The 27,833-nt window shown below is 36.9% G+C and overlaps 3 protein-coding genes and 1 long non-coding RNA gene across 7 annotated transcripts; 3 read left to right on the forward strand and 1 right to left on the reverse strand.

Annotated features, from left to right (window-relative positions):
- Positions 1-884: 884 nt before the first annotated feature.
- On the forward strand, positions 885-10,811 carry LOC145234666 (aromatic-L-amino-acid decarboxylase-like). Of its 4 annotated transcripts, none has more exons than XM_080099380.1 (14): positions 885-1,361; positions 2,956-3,124; positions 3,473-3,725; positions 4,789-4,973; positions 5,210-5,418; positions 6,666-6,786; positions 7,268-7,426; positions 7,536-7,654; positions 7,731-7,797; positions 7,867-7,961; positions 8,150-8,217; positions 8,711-8,801; positions 9,301-9,522; positions 10,049-10,811. In XM_080099380.1, the coding sequence occupies exons 4-14, from the start codon at positions 4,805-4,807 to the stop codon at positions 10,253-10,255; spliced, it is 1,527 nt and encodes a 508-aa protein (XP_079955506.1). In that variant the 5' UTR covers positions 885-1,361; positions 2,956-3,124; positions 3,473-3,725; positions 4,789-4,804; the 3' UTR covers positions 10,256-10,811. The 4 variants fall into 4 exon arrangements, with proteins under 4 accessions (XP_079955506.1, XP_079955509.1, XP_079955507.1 ...); XM_080099383.1 differs by having other exon boundaries at positions 5,279-5,418; XM_080099381.1 differs by having other exon boundaries at positions 3,476-3,725.
- A 4,397-nt stretch (positions 10,812-15,208) lies between these two features.
- On the forward strand, positions 15,209-20,611 carry LOC145234444 (aromatic-L-amino-acid decarboxylase-like). The gene is made up of 11 exons (XM_080099173.1): positions 15,209-15,377; positions 15,460-15,668; positions 17,323-17,443; positions 18,266-18,424; positions 18,521-18,639; positions 18,722-18,788; positions 18,851-18,945; positions 19,385-19,452; positions 19,839-19,929; positions 20,070-20,291; positions 20,405-20,611. Exons 1-11 carry the CDS (start codon positions 15,209-15,211, stop codon positions 20,609-20,611), a joined length of 1,527 nt encoding a protein of 508 aa, XP_079955299.1.
- A 904-nt stretch (positions 20,612-21,515) lies between these two features.
- LOC145232326 (aromatic-L-amino-acid decarboxylase-like) lies at positions 21,516-24,804 on the reverse strand. Its single transcript, XM_080096919.1, has 3 exons — positions 23,920-24,804; positions 23,192-23,413; positions 21,516-22,890 (listed from the first exon to the last, which is right to left on the reverse strand). The coding sequence occupies exons 1-3, from the start codon at positions 23,977-23,979 to the stop codon at positions 22,798-22,800; spliced, it is 375 nt and encodes a 124-aa protein (XP_079953045.1). The 5' UTR covers positions 23,980-24,804; the 3' UTR covers positions 21,516-22,797.
- A 267-nt stretch (positions 24,805-25,071) lies between these two features.
- Positions 25,072-27,562, forward strand: LOC145232327 (uncharacterized). Its single transcript, XR_013860862.1, has 2 exons — positions 25,072-25,765; positions 26,881-27,562. It is a non-coding gene; the product is annotated as an uncharacterized LOC145232327 (long non-coding RNA).
- Positions 27,563-27,833: the final 271 nt, after the last annotated feature.

A 27,833-nucleotide genomic window follows, 5' to 3' on the forward strand; every position in this document is an offset into this window, starting at 1 on the left:
TTTATTTCTTGCAGATTTCGAGGATACAGTGATTGAAGAAGACAGAAGAAGAAAAGGATAAACTGAAAATGTCAAAGTTGACTTTATTTAGATGTGAAACTGAGTTTGAAACTTCAATAATTTGTTTTATGTGCTATTAATTTTACGCTTTATTGCAATATAAACAAGCAGAGACACAGACTTTAATGCAGATTGCTGAAATTCAAAAAAATATCAAAACAAAAAACTGTTGTCGATGTTTTTGTAAATGTGCCTGCCTCACAGACACAAAAGAATATTTCTATTGTTTGTGACATTTACATGTGAAAGTCGATCATGTTGTTTTCTTAAGACTTAGACTGGAATGTGCGCCCTAAATATCAACAGTAAACCAATAGTTATTATAAGGTTGATGCAAAGTTTGTAAATTGGAAGTTGTTTGCGTTTATTGGTTCTTGTTCCGCACTTGCCTTACTAGTCAACATATGCTTGAGTCGTTAACATCAACAACAGTTTGTTTGCATAGTTAGTGTCAATGTGAAAGGCGATGTTGACAACATAACGGTTCAGAAAGTGTTTGTTGCATTTAGGGTTTTTCTTTAAAGCGGGTTTCCTGAAGAGTATTTTACCAATACAAACATTACACCCAAAAGCATTTTTGAAATTGCATTGTCCTGGTTGAGAGGGCGAAGCTTGTTCAAAAGACTTTGCATAGATTGATGTTTCTAATGTTCACAGCTGGTTTTAAGCGGAAGTTATAATGAATTTACGTGTGTTGCTCGTTGTTTGTTTCTTGGCGGCAGTGTTGGTTGATCCAGTATGCTGCAAGAAGAGAAAAAAGACGAAGTTGGCTACAAAAGTTCGAAGTGTCAACGGAGGGTAAGTTCATTTGTTGGAATAAATCAGAGGTGCGCAATCTGCGGCCTGCGGACCAAATGCGGCCCATTGATTAAATGTTGTGCGGCCCGCAGAGACGCTTCGATTTTAAATGTAGTGGAAGACAAGTCAAATTTTTAAGTATTTGTGAGGAGATTAATTTCTGTGACCTGACAATAATGCGGTCAATCAAATGTCAATTTTACTTGTTTACTTAATGTAGCCACCTTTGGTGTGCAACAAAGTAAAATCACCTTTTGTTAAAGAAAGGTGCGGCCCGGGATATAATCATGGTAATTTAATTTGGACCCACCCTCACAAAGGTTGCACACTTATGAATTAAATGTTTCCAAGACTTAAAACATCATCAACTGCAAGTCGTCTTTGATGTCTAAAGTAATCAGAGTATTTCGTGGGAAATTTTCGCAGGATCGCTATCACATGGGACTTTGAAAGTAGCAACCATGAGAAGGAGAAGTTGAAAATGTTGGAAGATCTTCTTAAAGGTTAGGAATTATGAAAACCCCAGTTAGACATCTCAACACATGCATTTAGAAATGATTTTTAATGAGCCAAAATGGTTGAATATTGCACCAACAAAGTGTTTCTTATACAATATACAATTATAATATCTTAACATGTTACGTTTCTTGCATAAAATAAGACTGGGGTTCGAACCCGTATCTTCACGATTAAAAAGCGGATTGCAAGTTTAAACTATTTTTTTCCTGTATATTCCGAAGAAGAGCTCAACAATGGAGATATTTAACAAGACAAAGGCCACCAAGAAATCAAAATCCATTTGCTTCCGATAACTTTAAAAATATAATAACTGTTGCGTAGCCCAATTTGTGACAAAGTAGTTTCAACTAAGTTGATATTGCAAACTACGAATGTTATGAAGCGCAAAAAAGTTGAAAGTTCAATTGATGGATGTTGCATTTACACCTCCACCAATACTTAAACAGAGACTGCTGGAATTTAGGGAGAGTAACACGAATAATACAAAAAATGGTGAAAGTTTATACCATAGGTCAAATTATTTTGCAAATTATAGACTATATCCTGAGACCTTTTATCATAAAACGACATTTGTAGAGAAAATTGTGTTGCAATTGTGTTGTTAAACATCATGTATTTGTGTGGGTTAAAATTAAAAGAGGTTGTAAACTAAAAACAAAAGAAAAACAGAATGAAGTGCGTAATCAACAAAATCAACTTATTTTTGTTTATTTCTAAGTTCACTTAAAGTATAAATACATGGGAACTCATGCAAAGTATTATTTGGTGACTAAACTTTTAAAAACAAAAACTATTTTATAGTTATTAAAAGTTACCCAATCAAATTCAGTTAAACAATTTGTTAAGGCGTGTTGTTTATGATAGAAAAGTTTATAATGGAGGCTAAAAAGCTTATATACACCAAGAAAATTGTGCCCATCGTTTACTTTAAATGTAACCAGAGTCAGAATGTATGGTATTTAGTAAGAAAATAAATATAGGATCGTGTATATCGAGTACATTGTCGATTCAGGCCAAGTTTGATCAGTCTTCCAGCAGATGTTTATAAGAAATGTGTGGGGGTGGTAGTCAAAAATCACGTCTTTTTTAAAAGCAACTTTAAAATTTACGGCTAGACGCTTATGGGTCACAAAACAAACGACAAACATAACATAATGTATCAAGAAACTTATGCATTGTACAGGATTCAACTGAACTGTATAATGGCTGTACAAGTTGACTTTTCTATCTTGGTTTATGTGCAATTTCATTGGTTGGAAAAATACCAGACGTTTTAAATTTTGCTGATCAGCAGTTTTGATGAAAACTTTTAACGTCAACACATTTTTTAATGTTCCCAAAGTTTTTGGAAAAGTGATTGTTAGGGAGGAAACTGTCTGCCGTATGTTTTAAGAATAGTTACAGTAAAAAAACTTTGTTTAATTTTAACTCGTCAGTTTCAAGCTAAATTTCGACTCGGCCGAAACTGAATTTTCGGCGGTTTTGCCGAAAAAATTCGGCCGAATCAACCGAATCATTCATGACATCACGCGAAGTCCTACGCTACGCGTTTGACATGAAAAAATGCTTATCTACCAGGTAACTACAGTTCTGTGGGGTTTAAAGCTGCTTCAAGCATGATTGGCAACCTGTCAGTATATGTAAAGAGAGGAGGATCTATGCAAAAGTTCCAGTCGTAATCAAACTTCATACTTTGCTGCATAAAGAGGTTTTTGGAGCGGAAGCCAGCTGCAATTCTGCAGAAAAGGTACCTAGGAAATTAATTTAAGTCACTTAACATGGTATGACAATATCATGCAGTATATATGTGGTGATATGTACATAAATATCGTGCCCGTTCGGGCCCGAAATGGCAACGTCGCGTGCTGTATCGCTTCGAACTGTAGGTCACGAGCATACTATGGCAACGATAATACTTTCCCTGTCTGTTGCTCCACCCTTCATGATGGAAACGGAGTAATGGGCCCAGATAAGCATCAAAGGCAAAACTGAAGAAGATGTCATACTTACGTGGTTGAGAGTTTCCACAGATTGAAGGCGAAAAAGTGTATCACTTATGATTGTGGTTGATGCTTCTAAACTGATGATTTTCCAGCAGACGCGCTGCAGCCGTCGTAAACAACCCATTGCAGTGAAAACGGATCTGTTGTGGTGTTTGTTGGGTTCATACGTTTAACCCTTTCGTCGGAATAAGAGCTGATCTGAACAACGTAAGAGACGGTTACTTTTAGTTGACATTGCTGTGAAAACTGAATCAAACACACCTTCCTCCAAACCGCTCTCTTGAACGAAGATTAAGAAAGACGAAAAACTTCGTGAACGATACCTTCCGTACAATCGCTTTCAAGGTAACTGAGAGTGGCAGTTTCTACACCACACCGTTTTGCACTCGCGCAAACCTGCCACGATGCGCGCCTGTTCGATTGTGCTGCAAAGCATGCGGGCGTTTCAACGGGATTGACCGGACAATAAAGTGGCTCGTTGGTTTGGTGCTCGAGTTTGCCTCAACATGGGCTCGCGAAGAAAGCGTTACAGTTGGCTAACCCTCTTTCCGAAACTGTTATTGAGGGCGGCACTGAATTTCTGACATGAATTGATTTCAACAACTTGCGTGTGGGAGGTCCTGACGTACAGCCAGATTGAGGACTTAAAGCGGTGCTTACTAGGTGTGGATTATCTCCATCAAACAGCTTCAAGATAGTGGATTTTATACGTAAATTTGGTACAACTCGAGGTGTTGGTTAACGGCCAATTTTAACAAAAACATGGCCTGTTACATAATATTGATTGATGTTAAAAAAATAGACGTAAGTGTATACATTAAACGCGTCAATTGTCTCTACGAAAACATGTTATGTACTGTGATAGTGAACGATGCTTTAAAAACAAGAGGTAGTCGCAATCGGTTGCTGATTCGGATAATGTAGTCCATCGCGAAGCAACCTACAATACACAACACATGAATATAACATGAGAACAACCTTAAAGCTTGAAAGAGGGGTTTAGTAATGCAGTTACAAACAGTTGCAAGCTAGTTCAAAAGCAAACTTTAGTTTATATTTGCAGCGATTTGAGTTTACACATGAACTAAGAGTAAGATTCGCAGCATGACTTTGTTATATTTCCTATTGAATTACCCTTTCAAACATGTAATCGTAAAAACTGCGTTCAACGCTGAATAAGTAGTATCGAGAGCTGATTGACTTTAAATTCGTTGTGTGATTTGCTGCTTGTTTGGTAGCCTGGGGCCACATTTGAAACGTAACGCAACTACGCAAGGAACTATAATATGTACACAACGTAGAACTAAAATACATAAAATAATGTTTATTAAAATATTCGTGCTTTCAGATCACAAATATATTTTGTTATCATAAGTCTGTTTTAAACTACTTTCGTTTCTCTTCTCAGTCTACAAGTTACAGCGATGAATCATTATAAAAAAGCAGACAACATTTTGCAAACAAGTGACACCTGTCTACGTCTCGGCATGCAGCATGACGACTTTCGAAACGCAGCACACGCGTTGATAGACCGAATCATCGACTATCAAGTAACTGTTCCACAACGTCAAACGTTTCCTAATGTCAAACCAGGTAAAGAAATCTTGTCTTGGTGTATCTTAGACACTGTCCAAGATCGTTAAACCGTTCCTGATGTTAAATCAAGTAGAGCAAACTTGCCTTGGTAACTGTTCCAGTTTTTCAAACCTTTTCTAATGTTAAACGTTATAGAGCAAATTCGCAGATACGTGTTGTACAATACTATATTAATTTGCGCACTGTTTCTGGCACCAACTGATTTTTGCACAAAAATGTGATTTCTCTGTAAGGTTTTATGAGGTCTCTTGTACCTGAACAAGCTCCAGAGAACGCTGAAAAATGGCCTGAAGTATTTTCAGACTTCAAAGAGGTGGTCATGAAAGGGTTAACCCATTGGTTTTCATCGGGATTTATGGCTTTCTATCCATGTGGTGGCAGTTATCCATCTACGCTAGGTGAAATGTTATCATCTGCCATTGGATCTCTTGGCTTCTCGTGGGTAAATAATAAAATTGATGATGCAACCATAAACGGCCGTAAAGGCAATAAACATTTTCGCTAATGATATAGTATCAATCAGAGTTCCGTGATTGTAAGAACTCCCGTAAAAAAAAGTTGATTTATGCATTGTGTTTATGAGTTGTTTCTGAATTTTACCTGCAACAAATTTGAAAACACAATACAGTAACAGTTATCGTGAATTATTTCTCTAGTAACTATTTCAATGATGTTTAATACAAGGTCGGGCCGTGTTCGGATTTAAGTTAACTTAAGTAAAACGGTTGCACTTGGTAGCTGGAAATTCAATTTACCCGTAACTATAAGAGGTAAACTCACTTGGTTTCGTTCATGTCGCAGTTTCAATAATCGTAACCAACTTGTCTTTTAACTGTTGTGAAACAAACATCTAGATTTTTTGATTGTAATTTTACTAACGTTTCCCCACCAGAACGGTAGGGCAATAAGTTGAAATTTTGCGAGCACTGAAACCAAAACACACAAGGGCAGCGGGATATGACAAAATCATCACATAAGATTAAAGGCTATCCGTGAAGAGGACAGTTGCGTCGTGATCGCATCGACCAAACCAAGCTAAACCTAAATTCGCGACTCAAAAGAATACAAATTGGCAGTCAAGAACATAAAAAGTCCGCTCTATGCGAACAAGTTTTGGTATGCGACCTCGGCTTTAATTGAAACAATGCCCAAATTTTGTAACAGGAACCCAATTGGTCAAAGGGATTGATCTTAATATTGCCTTATTAAATGCAATTCGAAGTATTTTAGTCAATTAACTGCATGGTCATGCACGCTATTTTTTATAGTAGAACAGTGTTTCTTAAACTTTTTAGCGCTCGTACCCTTTGAGCTTTCATGAAATTTTTTCGTACCCCCTGTCCAAAATGGCCGACGGAACTTAATAAAATTGTAATAATAAGAATTAACATAATTGTAATAATAGGTATTTATAACTTGCATGTTGAATGCACGCATTAAAACAGTATTGTAAGTAGTACAAAACCAACGCGTTTTAGACATATAACAAAGTAACTTGTTACGCATTCTTTACAAATATGCCGAAATACTGTACGATTTCACCCTGCATGCCGTACCCCTGCTTTACTGCTTCGTACCCCAAGGGGGTACACGTACCCCTGGTTAAGAACTCCTGACGTAGAATGTTTTTGGACAAGATTTGCATTTGTTTCCGTTTACTTAAGATTTTTTACGAAACTGTGCTTGTAGGCTTCGTCTCCGTCTTGCACTGAACTGGAAACAGTTATGTTGGATTGGTTAGCCAAAGCTTTAGATCTTCCTAAGTTTTTTCTGCACAACGGGACGGGCCCAGGTGGCGGAATAATTCAAGGTAAGAGTTTTTTGTTCAACAAGTTTAGCAACAAAACCATGCTGTAGAGGTCGATTTTATCGACCGCGCATGTATTTCGAAAACATTTGTAAGCAGCTGATGTTCAGTTTTTGTGTTAGAATCATTTCTCTGTAGATACTTACATCATTTTATCACTAATATATTTTCCAGGACCTGTACTAATATGCAGATCCGTTTACAGACCGGCAATGACACGATTTTTCCCTACATTATTTTGTCATTGGTTTAACAAATTTAACCAACCTAGTACACTATGGCAATGATCAATGTTCCCATTGCAATCTCTAAGTGACAAAATGTGTGTTTCACGATGACAGCACTAAATCAACCTCTAACAGGAAAGCATATTGTAGACATTCTGCATTACCGAAGCTGTGAGGATGCCAAAATAGAAATGCAACAAAACGCACAAAGTCAATACATAGGTTAATTCCGAACCCCGACTATTTTGTTAAAACAGGCACAGCAAGTGAATCAACACTGGTAACACTGCTAAGTGCAAGGGATAAAGCAATTCGAACACTACTGTCTGTTGATCCCAACCAATGTCGCCATGACATTAACAAACGCTTGATTGCATATGCTTCAAACGTCAGCAATTCATCTGTCGAAAAAGCAGGTAAACAATAGGCGTTTTTTCCCTGCAGTATGTAATTTTCCTGCTTAGTGAGGTTAAGTTTATAAAAAGTTTTTTTATCCTATTTCGTATTCTATATTTGTTTTTAAAGGTAAAATAGCGTTTGTGGATTTGAGACTTTTGGAGGCGGACGACATGGGCTCACTGAGAGGCAACACTCTTCTGGATGCGATAAAGGAAGACAAAAAGAACGGAAGAATACCGTTTTATGTAAAAACAATGATTTGCTTTCCTTATCTTGTTTGCTATAAAACAATCTACAGCAACAACAAAAAATGTTACCTAGGTTTGTGCGTCACTTGGAACCACTGCTTGCTGCTCATTCGATAATCTGGAGGAAGTTGGACCAATATGTATGTTGGTAAACCGAGATAATGTGTGTTCTTGATGGTTTCATACGAAATGGTCGCCACTGTATTCAGGTAAAAAAGAAGGTATTTGGTTACACATCGATGCTGCCTATGCAGGAACCGCTCTTCTTTGTCCTGAATTCCGATTTATCGCCAATGGCTTGGAGGTAAGCAAAAAAACGATAGCATTTGCAAATGTTATTTTTTATGTACATGAAGTGACAAGCTATAGCGGTGTAGTTCAAATAGCAGTTAGTTTCGTAACAATACTGGATTTTGAATCAAACTAAGCTTACTTGATCTATTTCACACATGTAGTTGATTAGACACATCTTGCAACAGTTTCCTTTTACAGTTTTCATCTTCTTTTAACTTGAATCCTCACAAGGTGATGATGGTTAACCATGACTGTTCGACGTTATGGTAGGAGCGCATTCATTGCTGTATTATTGCTAAAAGTTATTATGGGTCACTCCCCTAGATACTCCAGCTTAGATTTTTTCTTTTCTGTAACTTGTCCACGAAGATAGATTGTCAAACAACGGGCACGAATGGTTCGCAGTAAAGACAGATTATGTCGCTATTAAAAACTCCAGCCATTTTGTTGCGTCGCAGTACATCTATTTTGTTCAGTGAATGTAGCTGTATTACGTCTGTGTTGAACGAGGCTTTTATTCCAGAAGCTAAACCGATGTCAGGAACTGCTTTATTGTGTATGGGAACCAGTGTAAAACCAAGGCAACAACATATTTTGTTTACGGGTTGTAATGCATATGCACGAAACAAAAATGTCCTAGTTTTGCCGTTGACTATTTGGGATTAAGTATTGATGTACGAGACCTCTTTGATTTGGTTGATGATACATTCATTCTACGTAGCTGGTATTATATGATTCTAACAGTATTCTGCATTATAGGTTTAAAGACAGCTCTCATGTGAGAAACGCCATGACCGTGGATCCTATTTATCTTCGACACGATGACAGCAAAAGCGGGATCGATTACATGGTAGCTGTTTGCTTTTGAGTTTAGCGCTTAACAGCGTTGTGGTGTTTTCGTTTACTCGCAAGATATTTGCAATCATTCCTATGCTTATCCATTTTGTGTTTGCGTTGTTTCTTTTTTTGCATCTCATAGATTCGACTGCGTTTTCAGGAAGCTAACTTCAGGTTTAAACCATCCCAAAAATCGACCTTTTTAGCCACCTTTCCTCTTTCTTGCAATTTTAGCAACCTTATTTAGGTTCACGCCTTACTGCCGTTGTTACAATTGTTGTTGAATGTTGTTCAGATGTAATCTCTTCTTTGTTTCTTTATTACCACTGCTGTATATTGCAGCATGGTCTCAGAATCTATTTCAGAGCCTTCAAAGATTACAAATTTAACTTGAAATCAAATTTAACTTACGTTTTGGTTTACTTAAAAATGATACAACTTAGGTTTTCAAATCGACTATTACTTGGTGTTCCTTTTGCGACCCTAAAGTTGTTGTGTTTTTTTTGTTTCAGCACTGGCAAATTCCGCTTAGCAGGCGATTTCGTGCCATTAAGCTTTGGTTTGTGTTACGCATGGTCGGTTTGGTAGGGCTGCGAAATCACGTGAGAAGAGGAGTTGCAGAAGCCAAACACCTAGAAGGATTGGTAAAAACAGACGAACGATATGAAATCTTGTTCCCTGTTGTACTGGGTCTTGTTTGTTTTCGGTTGAAGCCCGACATCTTGGGCAAAAAGGTTAGCACGTAACACTATAAACTCTAAATGTTTTTACTCTTTAAAAAGTAGCACAAATAAAAACGATTAGAAAAAAATATTTAGGTGCATTATATATTTTTCTTTTTGCGTTTTGAACTTTTTGAAGGAAACTAGGTTAAGAGTAATTTATTATGTATACCTTTGCGGCAAATGGCTTCTTAGTGTTTAGTGTTTCTAGTAAAAAGAATATGGACAGAACCATTTGAAGTTTGTGTTGATGCTTTGACTAATTTGTTCTTAAGGATCTAAAAATATTCGCACTATTTTTATAGCGTAACCAAATTCCCATTCATAAGTTACATGTGTAGGGACCTATTCCATTTTTCTTGCAATAACAATCATATTTGTAGAAACAGCATGTATACTAAATCCGTAAATAAGATATGAAATGTATAAAATGGAAGTATATAGGAAAGCCACCTTTCTAGTTGATTTATTAGTTTCGTTTCAATCTGTTTAATCTTGTTTTGACAAATACATACACGCATCACTTGAATTGTTCTAGAATGCAAACGACGTCAACAGAAAACTTTATGAAGCGATCTTGGGCGACCGACGATTTTTCATCACTCCAGCCTCTTTTGGAGGAAAGTTTTTTATTAGAATCAGCACCGGGTCTATGAATTGCAGCACTGGAAAACTTGATGAACTTTGGAAAGTCATCCATGAATTGACTCATCAACTGCTCCCGGAATGCAATGGCGTAATTTAAACAATACTTCGGCTTAACGTATTTTACGTCGAAAAACTCTAATTTACATTACTCCCTCCCAGTGGTTTCCGTGCTGCAACACTATCAGGTGCCAAAATGTAATATTATGTGTGTCACATAAGGCGTAAGTGAGGCGTCGTTTGGAAAAATGCCTGTATATTGATTTAGCTAAAATTCTGAGTTGTATTTTTTGTTCCAATTTCGGTAATCTCAAAAAAGTCATTCTCATTGTGATTTATTTCTCTGAAGGAACTATATCGGAATAGAAATAACCTTTGACAATACCAAACGTTAAAGTTTGGTTACGATTTGCATTGTTTGCACATACTAAGCCTATACAAAACTAAACAAGCTGATCGACTTGCAGTTGTATAGCTGTACATTTATGCTTCTTGAGCTGTCACATATCGCGTCACATTTCTGTGCGCAACAGTTTTTCTGCAACATATACGTATCACATTTCGCCAGCAGTGACTGCTAAGTGATGCATTTTTTAGTTCTATCGCGTTCCAATGATATTCAATGAAGCTTCATTGATTTAAGTCCACCACTAACACATTGCAAATAAATTGAGAAATCCACCGAGGTTCTGTTTAACCAAACACTAAAGATTTATTCTGTCTAGAAAAATTGCTGATACAGAACGTAAAAAAGGTCTACTGCTTCTAGTGCAAATTTGTCAGGCATGAAATGACCTTAGGCTTGTCTTTAAGGCAATCTTTTTTTAGCCTTTTTTTCGCACAAGTTTGTTGGTAACGAACGGTTTGTATGTAAGTTGAAGGTGTAAGTTATAGTATTCCTTCTAATTACTTTAACCTTTTACTAAATACTATAACCTGTTATAGTACTTCATCTAATTACTATACTATAACCCAGTTCAAAAAAAGCAGTTCAAAAAATATGTGCAGCGCATGTAAAAAATAATCTTAGAAATTTTTATTTGAGGAATTTACAAACTGGTAATTTTTCAAATTAATTGCAGTTGCAAAAAAAGCATCTCAGAAAATCCGATTTACTCATTTTAAAAATTCGACAGTAGTATCTGGATAAATCCATTATTATAGTCTTTCAGAACGATATTAGGATTATTGTAAACTGCTTTTGACCTCTGCATCTGTATTGTAAGGTTTTGTGTCGTGTCATTTGCATATTGTGAGCCTACAAAAAAGTGTAGCAGCTGATAGACCAGTAACCAGTGTCTATTTAAAATTCCATCTTTCTGGTCGAAAACTATCTTTGAAATAAGCAGAAATCCCAGTGCATGTATTCAAATATTCATCGGTTTGACTACATATATTTATAGCTGTGACCACAGTTTTCGCTTCGAGCGTTAAATCATACTTTCGCACATAATAATACCTTAACATCTCAGCACGTTTTTTGTTTGATCGAAAATCATTATGTTTTTGACTATGGTAGGTGCGTTCAAAGTAAAACATCTATTAGCTTTCAAAGGGGTAGTTTTTCAGACTTTTACTCCTTCACTTCTGCTTAAAAGAAGTTTGCTATCAGAGAACGCAGCACTGTGCAAAGTAGTGCTTGGTAATGATCATGTTGAATTTCGTCAGGCATAAAATGAACTTGGCCTTGACGTTGAAATTTTTGGCGCTTTCTTGAACAAGTTTGTGGGCAACGAACGAAAACTAGAACCTAGGCCAGGGATGGTGAACCTTTTTCGTTGAATGGGTCATACATGAGATCATAATTCGGAAAGAAAACAAAGTGGGTCACATATTTTATTATATGTCGACATCAATGAGAAGCATGTTGCTGTATCTTCTCTGCAAGTCTTGTAATCCTAGGTAGTTTTCAGCTTAATACACGCAGCAGTCATATCTGAGCTAAGACGATTCCTGGCATTTGATTTTACCGAATTCATGTGTGAAAACAAGGATTCGCATATGTTGAATATGTGGAACCGAACAGCGTCAACAAAGATACAACAAATCGTTTTAAGTTGTAAATAAACATATATGTTGCCTTATAATTGACTCAACAATCTGTATTTTAAGACAATAGGCAATCTGGCGAAGGGTTTAATTTAACTGTTGCTTTTTAATCTTGGAAGTCTGGTAACCCTACCTATAGTAATCTGCATCAATTTTTAAAACTACAAGTGGGTCATTAAAATTCACGTGGTGGGTAACTTCGGGTCAGTGGTTCGCCATCCCTGACCTAGGCTATATAGTACAGGAACTGCTAATGCGTGTTAGTAGCGTTTTAAAGGATCTTTATTTTCGTTGCAAGGTTTCTGTCTCCCTTACAGACAGTAGTATGGTTGCTATATTCAGAATGAGCTCACCAACTGTTTGCATTTATATAGCATTGACAGACCCGGCCAGAATCTTCAGTCAAGCAGAAACCTGAAAAATGTACATTGTTTTGCTTCATTGCACAATGACATTGACTGAGAAGAACATAAATATACGTTAAATTTCGACTGCTTTGAAAAGTGCAATTTAATTTTTATTTTTGTTGTAACGTTTCTGTCTCCCTCACAGACAGTAGTATAGTAGCTACATTCAGAGAGCTCATCATCAGTTTGTAATTCATGAAACAGTTAAATTTTCCAATGTAGCATTGATGGACTCGGCCCAGAATCCTCAGTCAAGCAGAAAACTAAAAAATGTACGTTGTTTTGCTTCATTGCTTAATGACAATTGACTAAGAAGAATAACAAGGAAACGATTAGGATGATAAAAATTTCGTTAAAAGCGTTTCGTCGGGTCAAAAACTAAAACAAAACTTTTTTTACATTTCTCCCTCATAAAATATCGTTTCTGTTCAAATTGATGCAAATTCGACACGATTCTGAGTTTGTAATGTGTACAAAAAGTACAGAAACGTGATTTATAGCCAACGGTACTGTTAACGCTTCAGTTAGCCTAATGAGACTGGATTATCTGTCTCAAGTCTAAACTGTCGTCACAAACCAAAATCTAATTTTATACTTAATCAAGCGTGAATTCACTTTTACGCTTATAGACCTCTGTGCAGTACTTCTAGTTTAAGTTAGACGTAAACTATTTAGCAGGGCTATGCCCCTAAATACTTCCTTTAACGCACCACCTTCTGATTTTATTAAATGCAATGTAAAATTATACAAATACAAACATTTACAAAGTCAAAAACATAACATAACATAAACATCACATATAACATAAACTCGACGCAGTTGGGCGAGGCCTATATGTCCGTTTGCCAGCTTGCGTCATGCGCTTCTAACTTAACACAATAAAAAGAGAATACACGCGAATAAAGTTACAAGAGTTGCGATAAAGAATGCGTCAGTTATTCGTTTTTGAAATGCATGGTTTGTTTCTTTTAACAACGCAAGCCTAAACGTTTCCTGTCCCACCCGAGCAAACCGAGCCATATCACATCCTTCTGCCGTTTGTCTGCTATTTGAGGCATGACGGAAAGGACTGATTGTCTGTGTTATCAGAACACCATGGTTAGAAAATGGCACCATGTTGCATTACGCAACAGGTACACGACTGTGTATCATGAACCAAGTGCGGCAAATCAATTCAAAACATTACGTAACTGCCCGACTAAGACAATAAACCAGGGGTGGGGAACCTCCGGCCCGCGGGCCGCATGCACCTTGTTAAAATATGGTTTTGAGAAAGCAGAAATATGTATTTTTATAGGTAAAAATATATAGTTTTACAGTAAGCCCCTTAAAATAACTTGCAAGTTGGCGACTCATTACTTAGACCTAGCATAGCAATACATCAAAATCAAAAACATCTTGGCAACAAATGAATGACTAATATATGATATGAAACACATTTCTTAGCCATACTGGTACGAACACAAAAGTTATGGCCTTGGCGTCTTTTGAACTCGCTTTTTCTACCGAATAACGTAATAGTTTCCGCATCGTGACAACAATTAGACCTCGATATATGACGCATGTGTCTGCTGGGAGCATGGGCGTCCGCAGCGGGGGGCAAGAGGGGGCACGTGCCCCCCCCCCCCCCCCCCTGGAAAAAAGAAAAACGCAAACGGTCGGAGAATCCGCAACTTAAAACAAAACACAATAAACATTCACACAGTGTTATACAAAAACTATTCCTGGAACGTAAATGGAAGACGTCGTGGGTCTCCACCTCTTTATTACAAGTGTAACTGTATTAGAACAGAATAAGGTTTTACAACAAATTAAATGAATCGAACATTATTACTTAACAATAGTTCGGTAACAAGCATATTATTACGTCATTGATGGATGTGTCAAACAGGCATTATGTGATATCTTCACTGTATTTGTTGTTACATCTGATAAGGTTGGTCAATGTAAATCCTACTTCCGTTAAAAAGTATTTGCCAACCTACCACATACTTCAGTGAGATTTAATATTGTGTTTATTGTATTATTTTGCTACTTTGGGATTGGCAAGAATGAGTAGCACAGTCAGATGATTTTTGTTCTGAAATACCGTTTATCGAACGGCGATGTGAAGATAGTTTTGCCCTCCCCTGTATTTTTTCCTGCGGACGCCCTTGGATGGGAGTGCTTTTCGAAAGTTTAGTTGGATTTCGGCCGGCATGATATTACGTTGACCTTGTCTTGTAGTGAATATTTAGCGCTTTTCGTGCAAGTTTGTTGGTAACGAAAGGTTTGCATGCGAGTTGAAGTAGACAATTTAAAACTAGAATTTTATAGGCTGTAGTAGAGTCGTTGATAAGAGCTAATTACGTAACGTTTAAATACAGTTCGAATTAATATTTATGTTGCATATTCAGATAACTTTAAATCTTTAAACGATATATCTGGCCAGCTATGAAAAGTATAACTGGAGCTTTGATGTTGTTACAACGTTTTTGTCTTACAATGTAAAATGCAGTACCCTAACCACTTGAACATTTTGCGTTAAAAGATTCTGTTTAACGACTCTCATATGTTTTATATTGAATGTTGAAACTTTCAGTTTTATGGACAAAAAAATGAGTAATTTTAAAAAAAGAAAACACGATTCCAAAACTGGTGAAACCCGCCTACGTCTTGGCATGCAACACGATGACTTTCGAAATGCTGCACATACATTGGTGGATCGCATCATTGATTATCACAAAACTGTCTCAGAACGTCAAACGTTTCCTAATGTAAAACCAGGTGGAAAAAACATGTTACTGTACATTTTAACTTCACCATAAACGTATACAGTTTTTTAGACAAGATGAAAATTGGTGTGTAGGTTTTATGAGATCTCTTGTACCTGACCAAGCCCCAGAAGATGCAGAAAATTGGCCTGAAGTTTTTTCAGAAATCGAGGAAGTGGTCATGAAAGGGTTAACCCATTGGTTCTCATCAGGATTTTTCGGTTTCTACGCAACCGCCGGTAGTTACCCTTCAATGCTTGGCGAACTACTGACAAGTGCTATCGGATCTATCGGTTTCTCATGGGTGAATGAACAAATCTATATTTTGGCAGTACTATAGTAGTAAAAAAGTATCTTGTTCTGATTTTATAGTTTTTCATTTGTCATTATGCTACATAAGAGTTGTAAGGTTGCATGAAATCGGACCCCGAACCCAAACCCGGTCCAAATCCGATTAACAAACATTACCTAAATCAACCCTGTCCTAAAAGCCCCTACCGACTTACAACTTTGTTACCGCATGCTGCAACACTTAAACAAATGTTTTAAAATTGGTTTTCACAATGGGCTGTGATTATTTGCTTGTTCTAAAATTGAACTGCAAGGCATAATAGCAACCTTATGCAGCTATTCTGGCAGCTGTAGTTTTGTACCGAAAGTTTGTTTAACGTACACCAGTACTACGCGCATTCTTTTTTATTTGCCGCGATAAAGGCGACCGTATAGAACAGGGGTGGGCAAACTACGGCCCGCGGGCCGCATGCGGCCCGGCAAAGGAGTTCATGCGGCCCGCCAAATGTTAGTGAATTTTAAAGAGAATGTTAGTAACACTGAATAGTATTATGAGCACAGCCGACGAGTTTTAAAAAATACCGGGGTTGCGACTTGCCGATATCTATACCATGTGCAATATCTGTACCCGTACCATACTTTGGAACTAAACACAGACACTTTTTACGTGCTTTATAGCCGGTTGTGTCTGCCACGTTATTTTGCAAATCGTCACTTGACAAAATTTCTTCGTTCGATAAAGGTAAATAAAAGTAAAAGCGATTCACGTTTTCAAACAGCCCATTTTGCACTGTTGACGCCAAAACTTTTATCACATTGGATCAAGTTTAGGTCGTTGCAATACTTTGCAAACGGACATTAAACACGGCTTTAGAATCGTTAACACATTAATGTTGGCGCAATAATTTCTTGACAAAAAGACGTGGTGTAGCCTATGTTGCAACAAATGCTTGTTTATTTTGAAACATTTGCAATTGTGGCGTTTCAACCAATATTTGTCCAATAATTTCAGTGACAACTAACGTATTTGCACATAGCTGAAAATATACTCCGTTAATATTTTGGGCAAAATCAGGGGGGCACAACTTGCGGCCGTACGGCTACATCGGCCGCGGAGACGAGTTTGTGAGGCGGTGACCATGTATGTCAAAAAATACACGTGCTGGCGGCGGTGACGTAACTAAATTATTTTGCCAAATATTTTGATTTTGAAACTGCTAAAAACAGATTTCGTAAGACTGGAAAAAAAGATTACCAGCCTAGTAACCAATTGCGCCAGGCTTTTTATCCGCTTATTGTGTGCAAACAATGCGAAAGAACAGGCACCGCAATCGTCACAACACAGATTATGACGTCATAAACAGTTAGCTCCGTTTAGCTAAACTTATGCGTCAAGTAAGAAATTTTTGATCTGAGCATTTTAGGCGGCTTTAAATGGTATATATAGGATACAAACCTAATTCTTTACACCAGTTATATAAAAAAAAAGCAAGCAATTTGGGGCCGTTGGTAAAATACTATGCGGCCCCCTGAGATTAAGAACTTTTGAATGCGGCCCTTGCACTGAAAAGTTTGCCCACCCCTGGTATAGAACGTCGAAACGTCGGCTAAGGAATCAAGTTATTTTATAACATTGAAATTTGTGTTTCTAACCTGCATTTTAACAGCTTTCATCACCATCCTCCACAGAACTGGAAACAGTTATGTTGGATTGGTTAGCCAAAGCTTTAGACCTTCCCAAGTTTTATCTGCACAACGGGACGGGCCCAGGTGGCGGAGTAATTCAAGGTATTTTGTATTACAATATACTACAACACATATATTTTGCATTGCATTTGTCTATGCCGTTTTATTGCAATCGTTTAGTATCGGCCAATTTAGTTTGGTTTTGTTACCGAATTATTTTGGCCTCTTCTATAACGGCTTAACATTAAAGCCAAAGCAATCAGAATAAAGTCGCATGGCTCTACAGGCAAAGAAAGGAAATAATGAAAACGTGCCACAAATCAAATGACACAAGAGAAAAGAAATGCGGTGACAGTGACAAATCACGAAAACGAAGTGTACAAATAAAACAATATGTGCATGACCAAAATATTTGGTCACAGTTTAAAGCGGTGCTTCCCAACCAGTGGTGCGCGTACGAGCTTTTTAAAGTGGTACGCGAGTCGCTTTCTGCTATACCTAATTCATGTCAGATCGTGAAATGATTCGTTCAGGTTTCATGTCTTGGAAATTCGTGTGTATCTTCGAATCAGTTGGTTTCAAAATGTGCTGTCTAAATTAAGAATAGTAGGCATATCTCTTAGTCCGCCCATGCAAACAGTGTTAAGGTGTTGGAAAAAGTCGTCAGGTGGTACCTGATCAGTATAAGTTTTAGAACCACCGGTTTAAAGAGAGTATGTGCGTTTTGTAAGAATATTTGCACGCGTAACACTTTTTTAAATGTTTTCAGTTATTATCAGTTAAAGTCGAATAGTTAGTTCACGTGACGTAATGGACGATTTCGGGTGACGTCACAGTAATTCTGTTCAGTCCGAAATGAATTTGGACGATACTATAGTTTTTTATCAGTGACTGATAGACTAATTTCCCTTCATTTAAATAAAGGTACAGCAAGTGAATCAACACTGGTGACACTGCTAAGTGCAAGGGATAAAGCAATTCGCCCACAACTGTCCATCGATCCCAACCAATGTCGTCATGACATTAACAAACGCTTGGTTGCATATACTTCAAACGTCAGCAATTCTTCTGTAGAAAAAGCAGGTATCGAATAGGTCCATAGCGTTTGCTATTAGAGTCATATAGCTTGCAATTGATTAGAAAATCATAGGCAATAAAGAACTTTAAATTGTTTTTAAGGCAAAATAGCGTTTGTTGATTTGAAACTTTTGGAGTCAGACGAAATGGGATCACTAAGAGGAAAAACTCTTTTGGATGCGATAAAGGAAGACAAGAAGAATGGAAGAATACCATTTTATGTAAGAATGCCGATTTGATGAATTACTTTTGGCCATACTATTCATTAATAAAGTATATGAAAGCCTATTTTACAACTTCTAGGTTTGTGCCACATTGGGGACGACAGCTTGCTGTTCTTTCGATAATTTGGAGGAAATTGAACCAATATGTAGATGCACAAACCATTAATTTTGTGTACAGGTAACACAGACGTATTTTATTTGTGTGTAGGTGAAAAAGAAGGAATCTGGTTGCACATTGATGCTGCATATGCTGGAAGTGCCCTTCTTTGTCCAGAATTTCGATTTATAGCCAAAGGCTTAGAGGTATTAACGTAAAAAACAAATCCAACTTTATTCGACTAAATGTTAAAAAGCATTGCAAACGTAGTTCGACAGTAGCACCGAGTTCATTTCAATTTGCCCTCTAAAACTACAGCGATTTGTTAGAATAGATCATAATTTTGAAGTTAAAAAATGTTCCTTGTCAACAAATTTACAATTACACCTTACATCCAGAAAAGTCGATTCGACCCGGAATTTTTTGCCCCAAACTAAACTTTTCTGTCAAAAACAAAATGTCTTAACAAGTTGTTTATCTGGGTTTGATTTGGAAACTTTCATTAACTATTTATTTTCCAAAGTTTATTAGCCTTTTTTTCCATGTGGTCCTACATATTATACTTCAATTATACTTAGAAATATACAAACATCGGTAGATTTTGTTGATTACACACTTCATTCTGTTTTTTTCTTTTGTTTTTAGTGTTCAACCTCTTTCAATTTCAACCCACACAAGGGAATGATGGTTAACTTAGACTGTTCCGCTTTATGGTAAAGCAGGGGTCGGCAACTTTTTTTTGCACTGCGGACCGTTTTGAAACTAAAATTTTACGCGGACCGGTCTTTAAAAAACTACATATATTTGGCAATAAAAACGCATAATTTAGTTTATCATCCCCGGGATACATGGGCAAAATGTTTAATAGGATTTAACCTGAAAACCTATACGGCCCGGTAACAAACTCCTCGCGGACTGGTACCGGGCCGCGGACCGGCGGTTGCCGACCACTGTGGTAAAGCAACTCAGTTGTAACACAATTTTATGTAAAAAATATCGTTTTATGATACAAGTCTATAATTTGGAAAACGAATTCCTGCATGGTTTAATATATTGATTTCATGCAGCAGGCATTGTAATGTATTTGTTGCTTTTATAGGTTCAAAGACAGCTCCCACGTGATAAACGCAATGAATGTGAATCCTATTTACCTCAGACACGAAGAAATGGGCAGAGCAATTGATTACATGGTACTAAAGCTGTGTTTCTCAACCAGGGTGGCACGGGTGTAGGTTTAAGGTTGAGAACCATTGTACTAAATTATTAGTTTGATTTCAGTTTTTCACTTTAAAAAAATATGCCTTATGATGTTTGAGTCATGTTGTTGCAGCATTGGCAAATTCCTTTGGGGAGGCGATTCCGCACCATTAAGCTGTGGTTTGTATTGCGCATGGTTGGTTTGGACGGACTTCGAAATCACGTTAGAAGGGGTATTGCCGAAGCAAAACACCTGGAGGAATTGGTAAAAACGGACGAACGATATGAAATCTTGTTTCCTGTTGTGTTGGGTCTTGTTTGTTTTCGGTTGAAGCCAGAACTCTTGGGCAACAAGGTGAGCACAAATTTTTGTCCTGATTAATAAAAACGGGAAGAAAACGTTTTAATTTTTTATAGGCCTAATGGTGTTAGTATCATGTTAATCTTTTTGGGTGAATTTTGTTTTAGATAGCAAACGACGAAAACGAAAAACTGTACGAAGCGATACACCATGACCGAAGATTTTTCATTACTCCTGCATCTGTAGGAGGAAAATATTTGATCAGAATCAGTACTGGGTCTTTGAACTGCAGCACGGCAAAACTTGATGAATTTTGGAAAGTTACACGAGAAATTACTGATAAACTGCTGACTAAAAACAAATTCACAATTTAATTAATAATGTTCATTTAGGCCTAAATTAGGATTTTTACAGACCCTTAGGTAAGCTATTGTCTATCGCAAGCATCTAATGATAGCTGTTTTTTCTTATTAACACTTGGCAGATACATAATCGTGTATATATTTTGTGAACTGCATTTAACTTAACCCAAAACCTTAACTTTACCTTAATTCAATGGCGGGCAACATACGGCCCGCGACGGGATTTTGAGCGGCCCGCAGACATTATCCGGTCTTACATGATAATGAGTCCGCGGCCACAGTCTGCCGCAATCCCCCACTACTTGCTTACTACGTCAAATTATAGTTGTAACGGTTACGCTTCCCAATATCAAAAAACTTTCCCGCCGTTGTTACCATTGTACCTTACGTACATGGTTACGACATAACTGCCAACCTTGTGTGAGGCCTGCTTTCACGGTTTCCTTTGTTTCCACACGTGTAGCCTATTTAGTGTTTCAGTAGCATCTAAGTCTGTGGTGTATGCATTAAATTTGCGGTGGTGAAAATTTTTATGTAGTATCGGTTAGATTGTTTGGACTGTATTGTGATTGTGACGTTCTTGATTGTATTTGGTTTAGGTCTTAGAAGGTCAAACTCCGTTTTAAATCACCAGATAAATACGCGATTAATGTATCGATTCAGAAATCCGGCCCGCCAAGTATTTCATTTTCATATATCAGGCCCGCCGACTGAAGAAGTTGCCCGCCTCTGCCTTAATCCATGCAACGACACAACATAACTTGTGTTTTATATACTAAAGTATTGCGAAAAATCTAATCAAACTGTTACTTCATGCTTTTTTGGTTTGCTATTTGTCGTTATAGTTTGTTATCGCTGTTAGGTACTTGCGTTGTATAGTCTAGCCAACCATTTTGTTACAACAAATTTAAACGAGTTTTTGATTTTTGTTAATTTGCGTCACAAATGAAGTCATGATGTCAGATTCAAGAAATACATATTTGTGAAGACATATAGGCACAACACAGGTACGTTTCGATCAAAACAAAATGTCAAGGGATGGCACGTATAACGTTCAATTGTAGCAAAAATGTGTGTGTGTGTGTGTCGCTTACCTCATCGTTATCAAAACTAATGTTTTGGTCTGTAGTAGGCCTAAGTAGGGTGAAATGCTTAACGATTGTAAAAAACAGACATTCAGAATAAACGAAACTAACTCAATTAATTTGTGCAACACTAAGCTCAAAGGAACGAATCATGTCGAATGTAAATAAATTCGGTTTTGCTCGACAACACAATCGAAACGATTTAAAAAACAAGATTCAGTGTCAACGAGCATTGCAACCGTCCCAATAATTAAAACGTTTTTAAGGTTTGGCTTAAGAACCATCTTTGAAAGAGCATTACTTAGAAAAGTATTAGAAAATAGCAAAGAGTATTTAAAAAATCGAAAAAACAACACTTTCTAGGTAAGGTCATGCATGAAATGTTTCGTGTTTGTGTCTGGGGCGGTCAAGCGGAACAGAGTTTCATAGTTAGGAGGGAAAATGAGCCATGTGTTTTGAAATATATTGTTTGTATTTTTTATTTGTTTATGTGCAACAAATACATAAAATTCGTAATGGGAGAAGGGTATTGTTGCTCGCAATTGTCATTCATTGCTCTGATGAAGCCCTATCGATCTGGTGGGCGAAACGTCAGCAAAAATACAAGTTATGGACAAAAAACAACTAGTATTTTTGTTTAACATTACACCAGTTGAACGACATATTTGTTAAATATAATCCAGAAACCGTTTGCGTAATGAAAAACAAGGGGTTCCATTCCGTAACAGTTCAATAAGATAAATCAAAATGAGAATGCCCTTTTTAGATTAATTATCAAAATTGAAACAAAAAATATAATTCCTATCCAGTTTCAACTAAATTGAAGTAACAGGTATTTTTTACAAATGGCGCCTCATTTATGCTTTTTGTGACACACATAAAATTACATATGACACACAAGATGACACAAAAAGTTGCAGCACAAAAACCCTGGGAGGGAGTAATGCAAATTAGAGTTTCCTGAGGTAAAATACGATAAGCCGATGCATTAGGCCAATGTTTAAATCACACCATTGCATTCCGGGAGCAGTTGATGAGTCAATTCACGAATGACTATCCAAAGTTCATCAAGTTTTTCAGTGCTGCAATTCATAGACCCGGTGCTGATTCTAATCAAAACTTTCCTCCAAAAGATGCTGGAGTGATAAAAAATCTTCTGTCGGCCAAGATTGATTCATAAAGTTTTCTGTTGACGTCGTTTGCTTTCTAGAACAATTTAAGTTTCAGGCGTCAATGTATTTGTCAAAACGGAACTAAACAGCTTGAAACGAAATAAATAATTACGTTACAGTTCGCTTATAAATCATACCTTTTTACCAAGCTTTGTTGTTTATTACGAATTTTGCACTAAACTGAATGCTTATCAAAGGGTTCTAAGTTCTATAAAACAGTTCCAAGTGCAAAACAGAAACAATTTAATGCATCTAAATATTTTTATCTTTTTGGTTTCATTTGTGTTATTTTTTAATCAGTAAAAAAATTAAAATGTATAGTTTTGCGTACTAACCCTTTTGCCCAAGATATCGGGCTTTAAACGAAAGCAAACAAGGCCCATCACAACAGGAATCAACATTTCATATCGTTCGTCTGTTTTTACTAATTCCTCCAAGTGTTTGGCTTCGGCAACACCTCTTCTCACGTGACTTCGCAGTCCTTCCAAACCAACCATGCGCAACACAAACCAAAGCTTAATAGCACGAAATCGCCTGCTAAGCGGAATTTGCCAGTGCTGAAACAAAAAACAACTTCAGGATAGCAGAGGAACGCCAAGTAATGTATGTACGTCAATTTGAAAACTTAAGTTGTAACTTTTTCAGGAAAACCAACAAGACAAATAAAATATGATTTCGTACAATTAATTGAAACAGTGCGACGTAGACTGTAAACTTTGAAGGCTCTGAAATAAAATCTGAAACCATGCTGCAATATACAACAGTGGTAAAAAAAACAAAGAAAATCTGCGAACATTCAACAACATTGTAACAACAGCAGTAAGGTGTGAACCCAAATAAGTTTGTTTAAATTGCAAGAAAGATGTCAGGCGGCTAATAAGGTCGATTTTGGGATGGTTTTGAACCTTAAGTTAGCTTACCCAAAATGCAATAGAATCTATGGATTGCAAAAAACGCAGAAACAGCGCAAACACAAAATAGGATTGCAAATATCTTGCGAGTAAACGATAAGACCACAACGCTGTTAAGCGTCAAATTTAAAAAACAAACAACTGTAACATACTCTGTAATCAATCCCGCTTTCGCTGTCACCGTGTCGAAGATAAAGTGGATCTACGGTCATAGCGTTTTTCACATGAGAGCTGTCTTTAAACCTGTAATACAGTTTACTATTAGAATCATTTAATACCAGCTACACAGAATGAATGTATCATCAACCAAATCAAGGAGCTCCCGTACACCAATACTTATTCCTAATAGTAAAAGTGAACGGTAAACTGGGTCATATTGATATTTCGTCCATATATAGTTCAACCTGTTTTAAAACAAAATATGTGATTGCATTGGTTTTACACCGGTTGTCCTATGTACTAAGCTGGTTCTGGGATAATTTTGGCTTCTGGAATAAAATCTCGTTCCACACAGACATAATACAGCTGCATTTACTGAACAAAATAGATGTACTGTGCTGACATCACTGAATGACTGCGATTTTCAATTGCGAATTTATCTGTCTTTACTGCAATCCATTCGTGCCCGTTCTTTGACAATCTATTAAGTAACACATAAGAAACACAACCAATAAAAACTAGAAAATACAAGCTGGAGTATCTTGGGGAGTGACTGTCACAAATGTTCTGAACCGCCCCATGACAATATTACAACTTATCACCGGCAATTTCTGTCCGTCAAGAGCAGTGGTTCTTAACCTGTGGGTAATTACCCCCAAAGGGGTAATTTGGCATTTTAAAAGGGGTAACATAGATTTTCTGTTATAGTTATCATTAGATTCTTGGTTATCATTATTGCAACCAGCAAACATTTTGTAATGAGGGTAAAATGTATTCAAAATAATTCAATAAAAATTCAATCTTAATAGATTTATCGGCGTCCTGCCACATTTTCAAAATAAAAAAAGAAGTAACTTCGATGGCAAACGTATCTAATAAGGGGTAATTGATATCCATCAAAACATTTTTTGGGTAACAACAGAAAAAAGGTTAAGAACCACTGGTCTAGAGTCTAGACTCTAGAATCTATCGTTGCAGACGCTATTGTGTTGTTATTGTTCTAGTGTGCCAGTTTTATCACTTCGCCGATACTCACTGCAGTGTTTATGGTTTTATCTATAGGAAATGGTCATAGCAAGTTACCGCCTTTTTCCCCAAGTAGTGCCGGCCTAGTGAATTTGTTGCTTTGATTACGTGTGGTTGGACGTGAATAAATGTAAAAGGACAGGTTGGTTGCCGATCAGAGTACACGAGCGTTAGCTGTTAAGGAACTTCCGATAGTCAGTCCCAATCTTTTGCGTACGTGTGAAAACGAAACGTGACAGTGACCCATAATAATATTCAGCAATAAAACAGCAATGAATGCGTTCCTACCATAACGTCGAACAGCCATGGTTAACCATCATCCCTTTGTGAGGATTCATGTTGAAAGAAGAAGAAAACTATAAAAGAAACTGATTGCGAAATATGTTAATTAAACTACTTGTACTGCTATAGTTTGTCAGTGCATGTAAAATGATGACAAGAAATATGTGATTTGCAAATGATGTCGTTTTTTGTTTACCTCCAATCCTTTGGCGATAAATCGGAATTCAGGACAAAGAAGAGCGGTTCCTGCATAAGCAGCATCGATGTGCAACCAAATACCTTCTTTACCACCTGAATACAACCGAGACATGGTTAGCATACTGTTAACAAAATCTATTTTATTTCGTTTTCTAAACTAATTTAGTTTATTTTTTGCATATTGCTTTGGTGAAATACATATGTCTAAAACGAACCGGTGAAAGACCTAAGACATTTTTAGAAGTTGACAGCCTATTCATTCAATGCGATACATATCTCTAAACCAGGAATCTCAAACTCAAACTGCTTTGGGGGCTAAAAACAAACTTTTAGGTAAGTCGGGTGCCGCCCTATCTATATCGAACAAACATATTGCGAGATTAAAATGTTTAATTTTATTTATGCCATTAATTAACTGCATTAAAAACAATATTAGTATTGGACTGTTTCATAAAAACAGATAATAAGCATAAATCGTTTCTTTTAATAACAGAAATATATCAGTTTCTTATTCAAGAAACGATTTATGCTTATTATCTGTTTTTATGAAACAGTCCAATAATATACTGATCAGAAGCAAGAATCTTTCTTTTATACATTTTATTGTCTGCGGGAGATTCGTTAAATAACAAAACTGTTTCAGCTAAAAACAATATTGTTATAAATAACAAACAGATATACAGTGTAGCAAAGTGAAAGAGTCAACTGTGCTTTATTGCTTTGTGTGGATACAATGGCCTAATATGACGCAAGTGTAAAATATGACGCAACAATCGCAATTGCTGATTTTAAAAATGGGCTCGTTCAATCATCGTGTCAATTCGTTGCACATACTAACTTACCAATAGAGAATGGTTGTGTCGTGTAAATTCACGGGTCTGACAGGGTATTCCGCCTAAGTGAAACACGTAACTTCTGAAAGTTACTTCACGGGCCACACAAAAACCCTTGGAGGGCGGCATGCGGCCCGCGGGCCGAGTAAATGGCGGGCCATTTTGCATTAAACCATGAAGAGCACGTATTATCTGTATTTACCAACATACATATTGGTCCAATTTCCTCCAGATTATCAAATGAGCAGCAAGCAGTGGTTCCAAGTGTAGCACAAACCTAAAGGTTTTACATTTGTTGTTGTTGTAGATTGTTTTTAGCGAACACGATATGCAAGGCAAATCGTTGTTTTTATTTACATAAAACGGTATTCTTCCGTTCTTTTTGTCTTCCTTTATCGCTTCCAGTAAAGTTGTTCCTCTCAGTGATCCCATTTCGTCCGGCTCCAAATGTCAAATCAACAAACGCTATTTTTCCTTTAAAAACAAATTTACAAAGTACAGAAAAGGATAAAAAAAACGGTTTCGGAGTTTCTCTAAACGCAACTTCACAAAAAAGGAATTTACATATTTCAGGACATTAACGCACGTTTTCACACATACCAGCTTTTTCCACAGAAGAATGGCTGACGTTCGAAGAATATGCAACCAGGCGTTTGTTAATGTCGTGGCGACATTGGTTGGGATCAACAGACAGTTGCGTGCGAATTGCTTTATCCCTTGCACTTAGCAGTGTCACCAGTGTCGATTCACTTGCTGTGCCTGTTTTAACAAAATAGTCGGGGTTCGGAATTAACCTATTTATTGACTTTGTTCATGTCTATATTTTTGGTATCATCACAGCTTCGTTTATAAAAAATGACGATAATATGCTTTCTGTTTAGATCTTGATTAAATGCTGTTATCCTTTACCGGGAAACAGACAAATAAACAACCATTTATTTAAGTGGTCTTCCTGGACGTTTAGTTCATGTGATTAGTTAATTATTACCAGTGTACTACGTTGGTTAGATTTGTTAAACTAGGGACAAAATATTGTACAGAGAAAAATCGTGTCGTTGCCGATCTGTAACAGCATCTGTATATTCCTACTACAGGTCTTTATTACTACAGAAAATAGATTAGTGACAAAAGTCATGTCAGATAATTTAAAGTACGTTAAAAGTATCTACACAGAACGTTTAAAGTATCTACATAGAAATGTTTCCAACACAGAAATTGAACATCAGCAGTGTGGAAATTTTTGGACATATATGCGCGGAAATAAAATCGACCTTTACAACAAGGTTTTGTTACTAAACTTGTACTCATACCTTGAATTATTCCGCCACCTGGGCCCGTCCCGTTATGCAGAAAAAACTTGGGAAGATCTAAAGCTTTAGCTAACCAATCCAACATAACTGTTTAAAGTTCAGTGCAAGACGGAGACGAAGCCTTTAAACACGGTTTCATAGAAAAGATTAAATAAATAGTAACGGATGCAAATCTGATTCAAAAAATATTCCAAATTTAAAAAAGGAACCCCCAACTTTCAATCACCAACCTCTTTAAACGATTGGGTTGGTGTTACA

The sequence above is a fragment of the Phallusia mammillata genome, chromosome 6, assembly GCF_965637545.1.
Source record: "Phallusia mammillata chromosome 6, kaPhaMamm4.hap1.1, whole genome shotgun sequence".
Classification (NCBI taxonomy): domain Eukaryota; kingdom Metazoa; phylum Chordata; class Ascidiacea; order Phlebobranchia; family Ascidiidae; genus Phallusia; species Phallusia mammillata.

Excerpts from the sequence above, each read along its gene's own strand:
- LOC145232326 (XM_080096919.1), bottom strand. The coding sequence starts at position 23,979 with ATGACCGTAGATCCACTTTATCTTCGACACGGTGACAGCGAAAGCGGG. Across the intron at positions 23,414-23,919 it reads AAAGCGGGATTGATTACAGA|CACTGGCAAATTCCGCTTAG; the intron begins GTATGTTACAGT and ends TTTTTGTTTCAG. Across the intron at positions 22,891-23,191 it reads CCGATATCTTGGGCAAAAGG|AAAGCAAACGACGTCAACAG; the intron begins GTTAGTACGCAA and ends AAATTGTTCTAG.
- LOC145234666 (XM_080099380.1), top strand. The coding sequence starts at position 4,805 with ATGAATCATTATAAAAAAGCAGACAACATTTTGCAAACAAGTGACACC. Across the intron at positions 7,427-7,535 it reads TTCATCTGTCGAAAAAGCAG|GTAAAATAGCGTTTGTGGAT; the intron begins GTAAACAATAGG and ends TTGTTTTTAAAG. Across the intron at positions 7,798-7,866 it reads GGAGGAAGTTGGACCAATAT|GTAAAAAAGAAGGTATTTGG; the intron begins GTATGTTGGTAA and ends CACTGTATTCAG.
- LOC145234444 (XM_080099173.1), top strand. The coding sequence starts at position 15,209 with ATGAGTAATTTTAAAAAAAGAAAACACGATTCCAAAACTGGTGAAACC. Across the intron at positions 15,669-17,322 it reads GATCTATCGGTTTCTCATGG|CTTTCATCACCATCCTCCAC; the intron begins GTGAATGAACAA and ends GCATTTTAACAG. Across the intron at positions 20,292-20,404 it reads CAGAACTCTTGGGCAACAAG|ATAGCAAACGACGAAAACGA; the intron begins GTGAGCACAAAT and ends ATTTTGTTTTAG.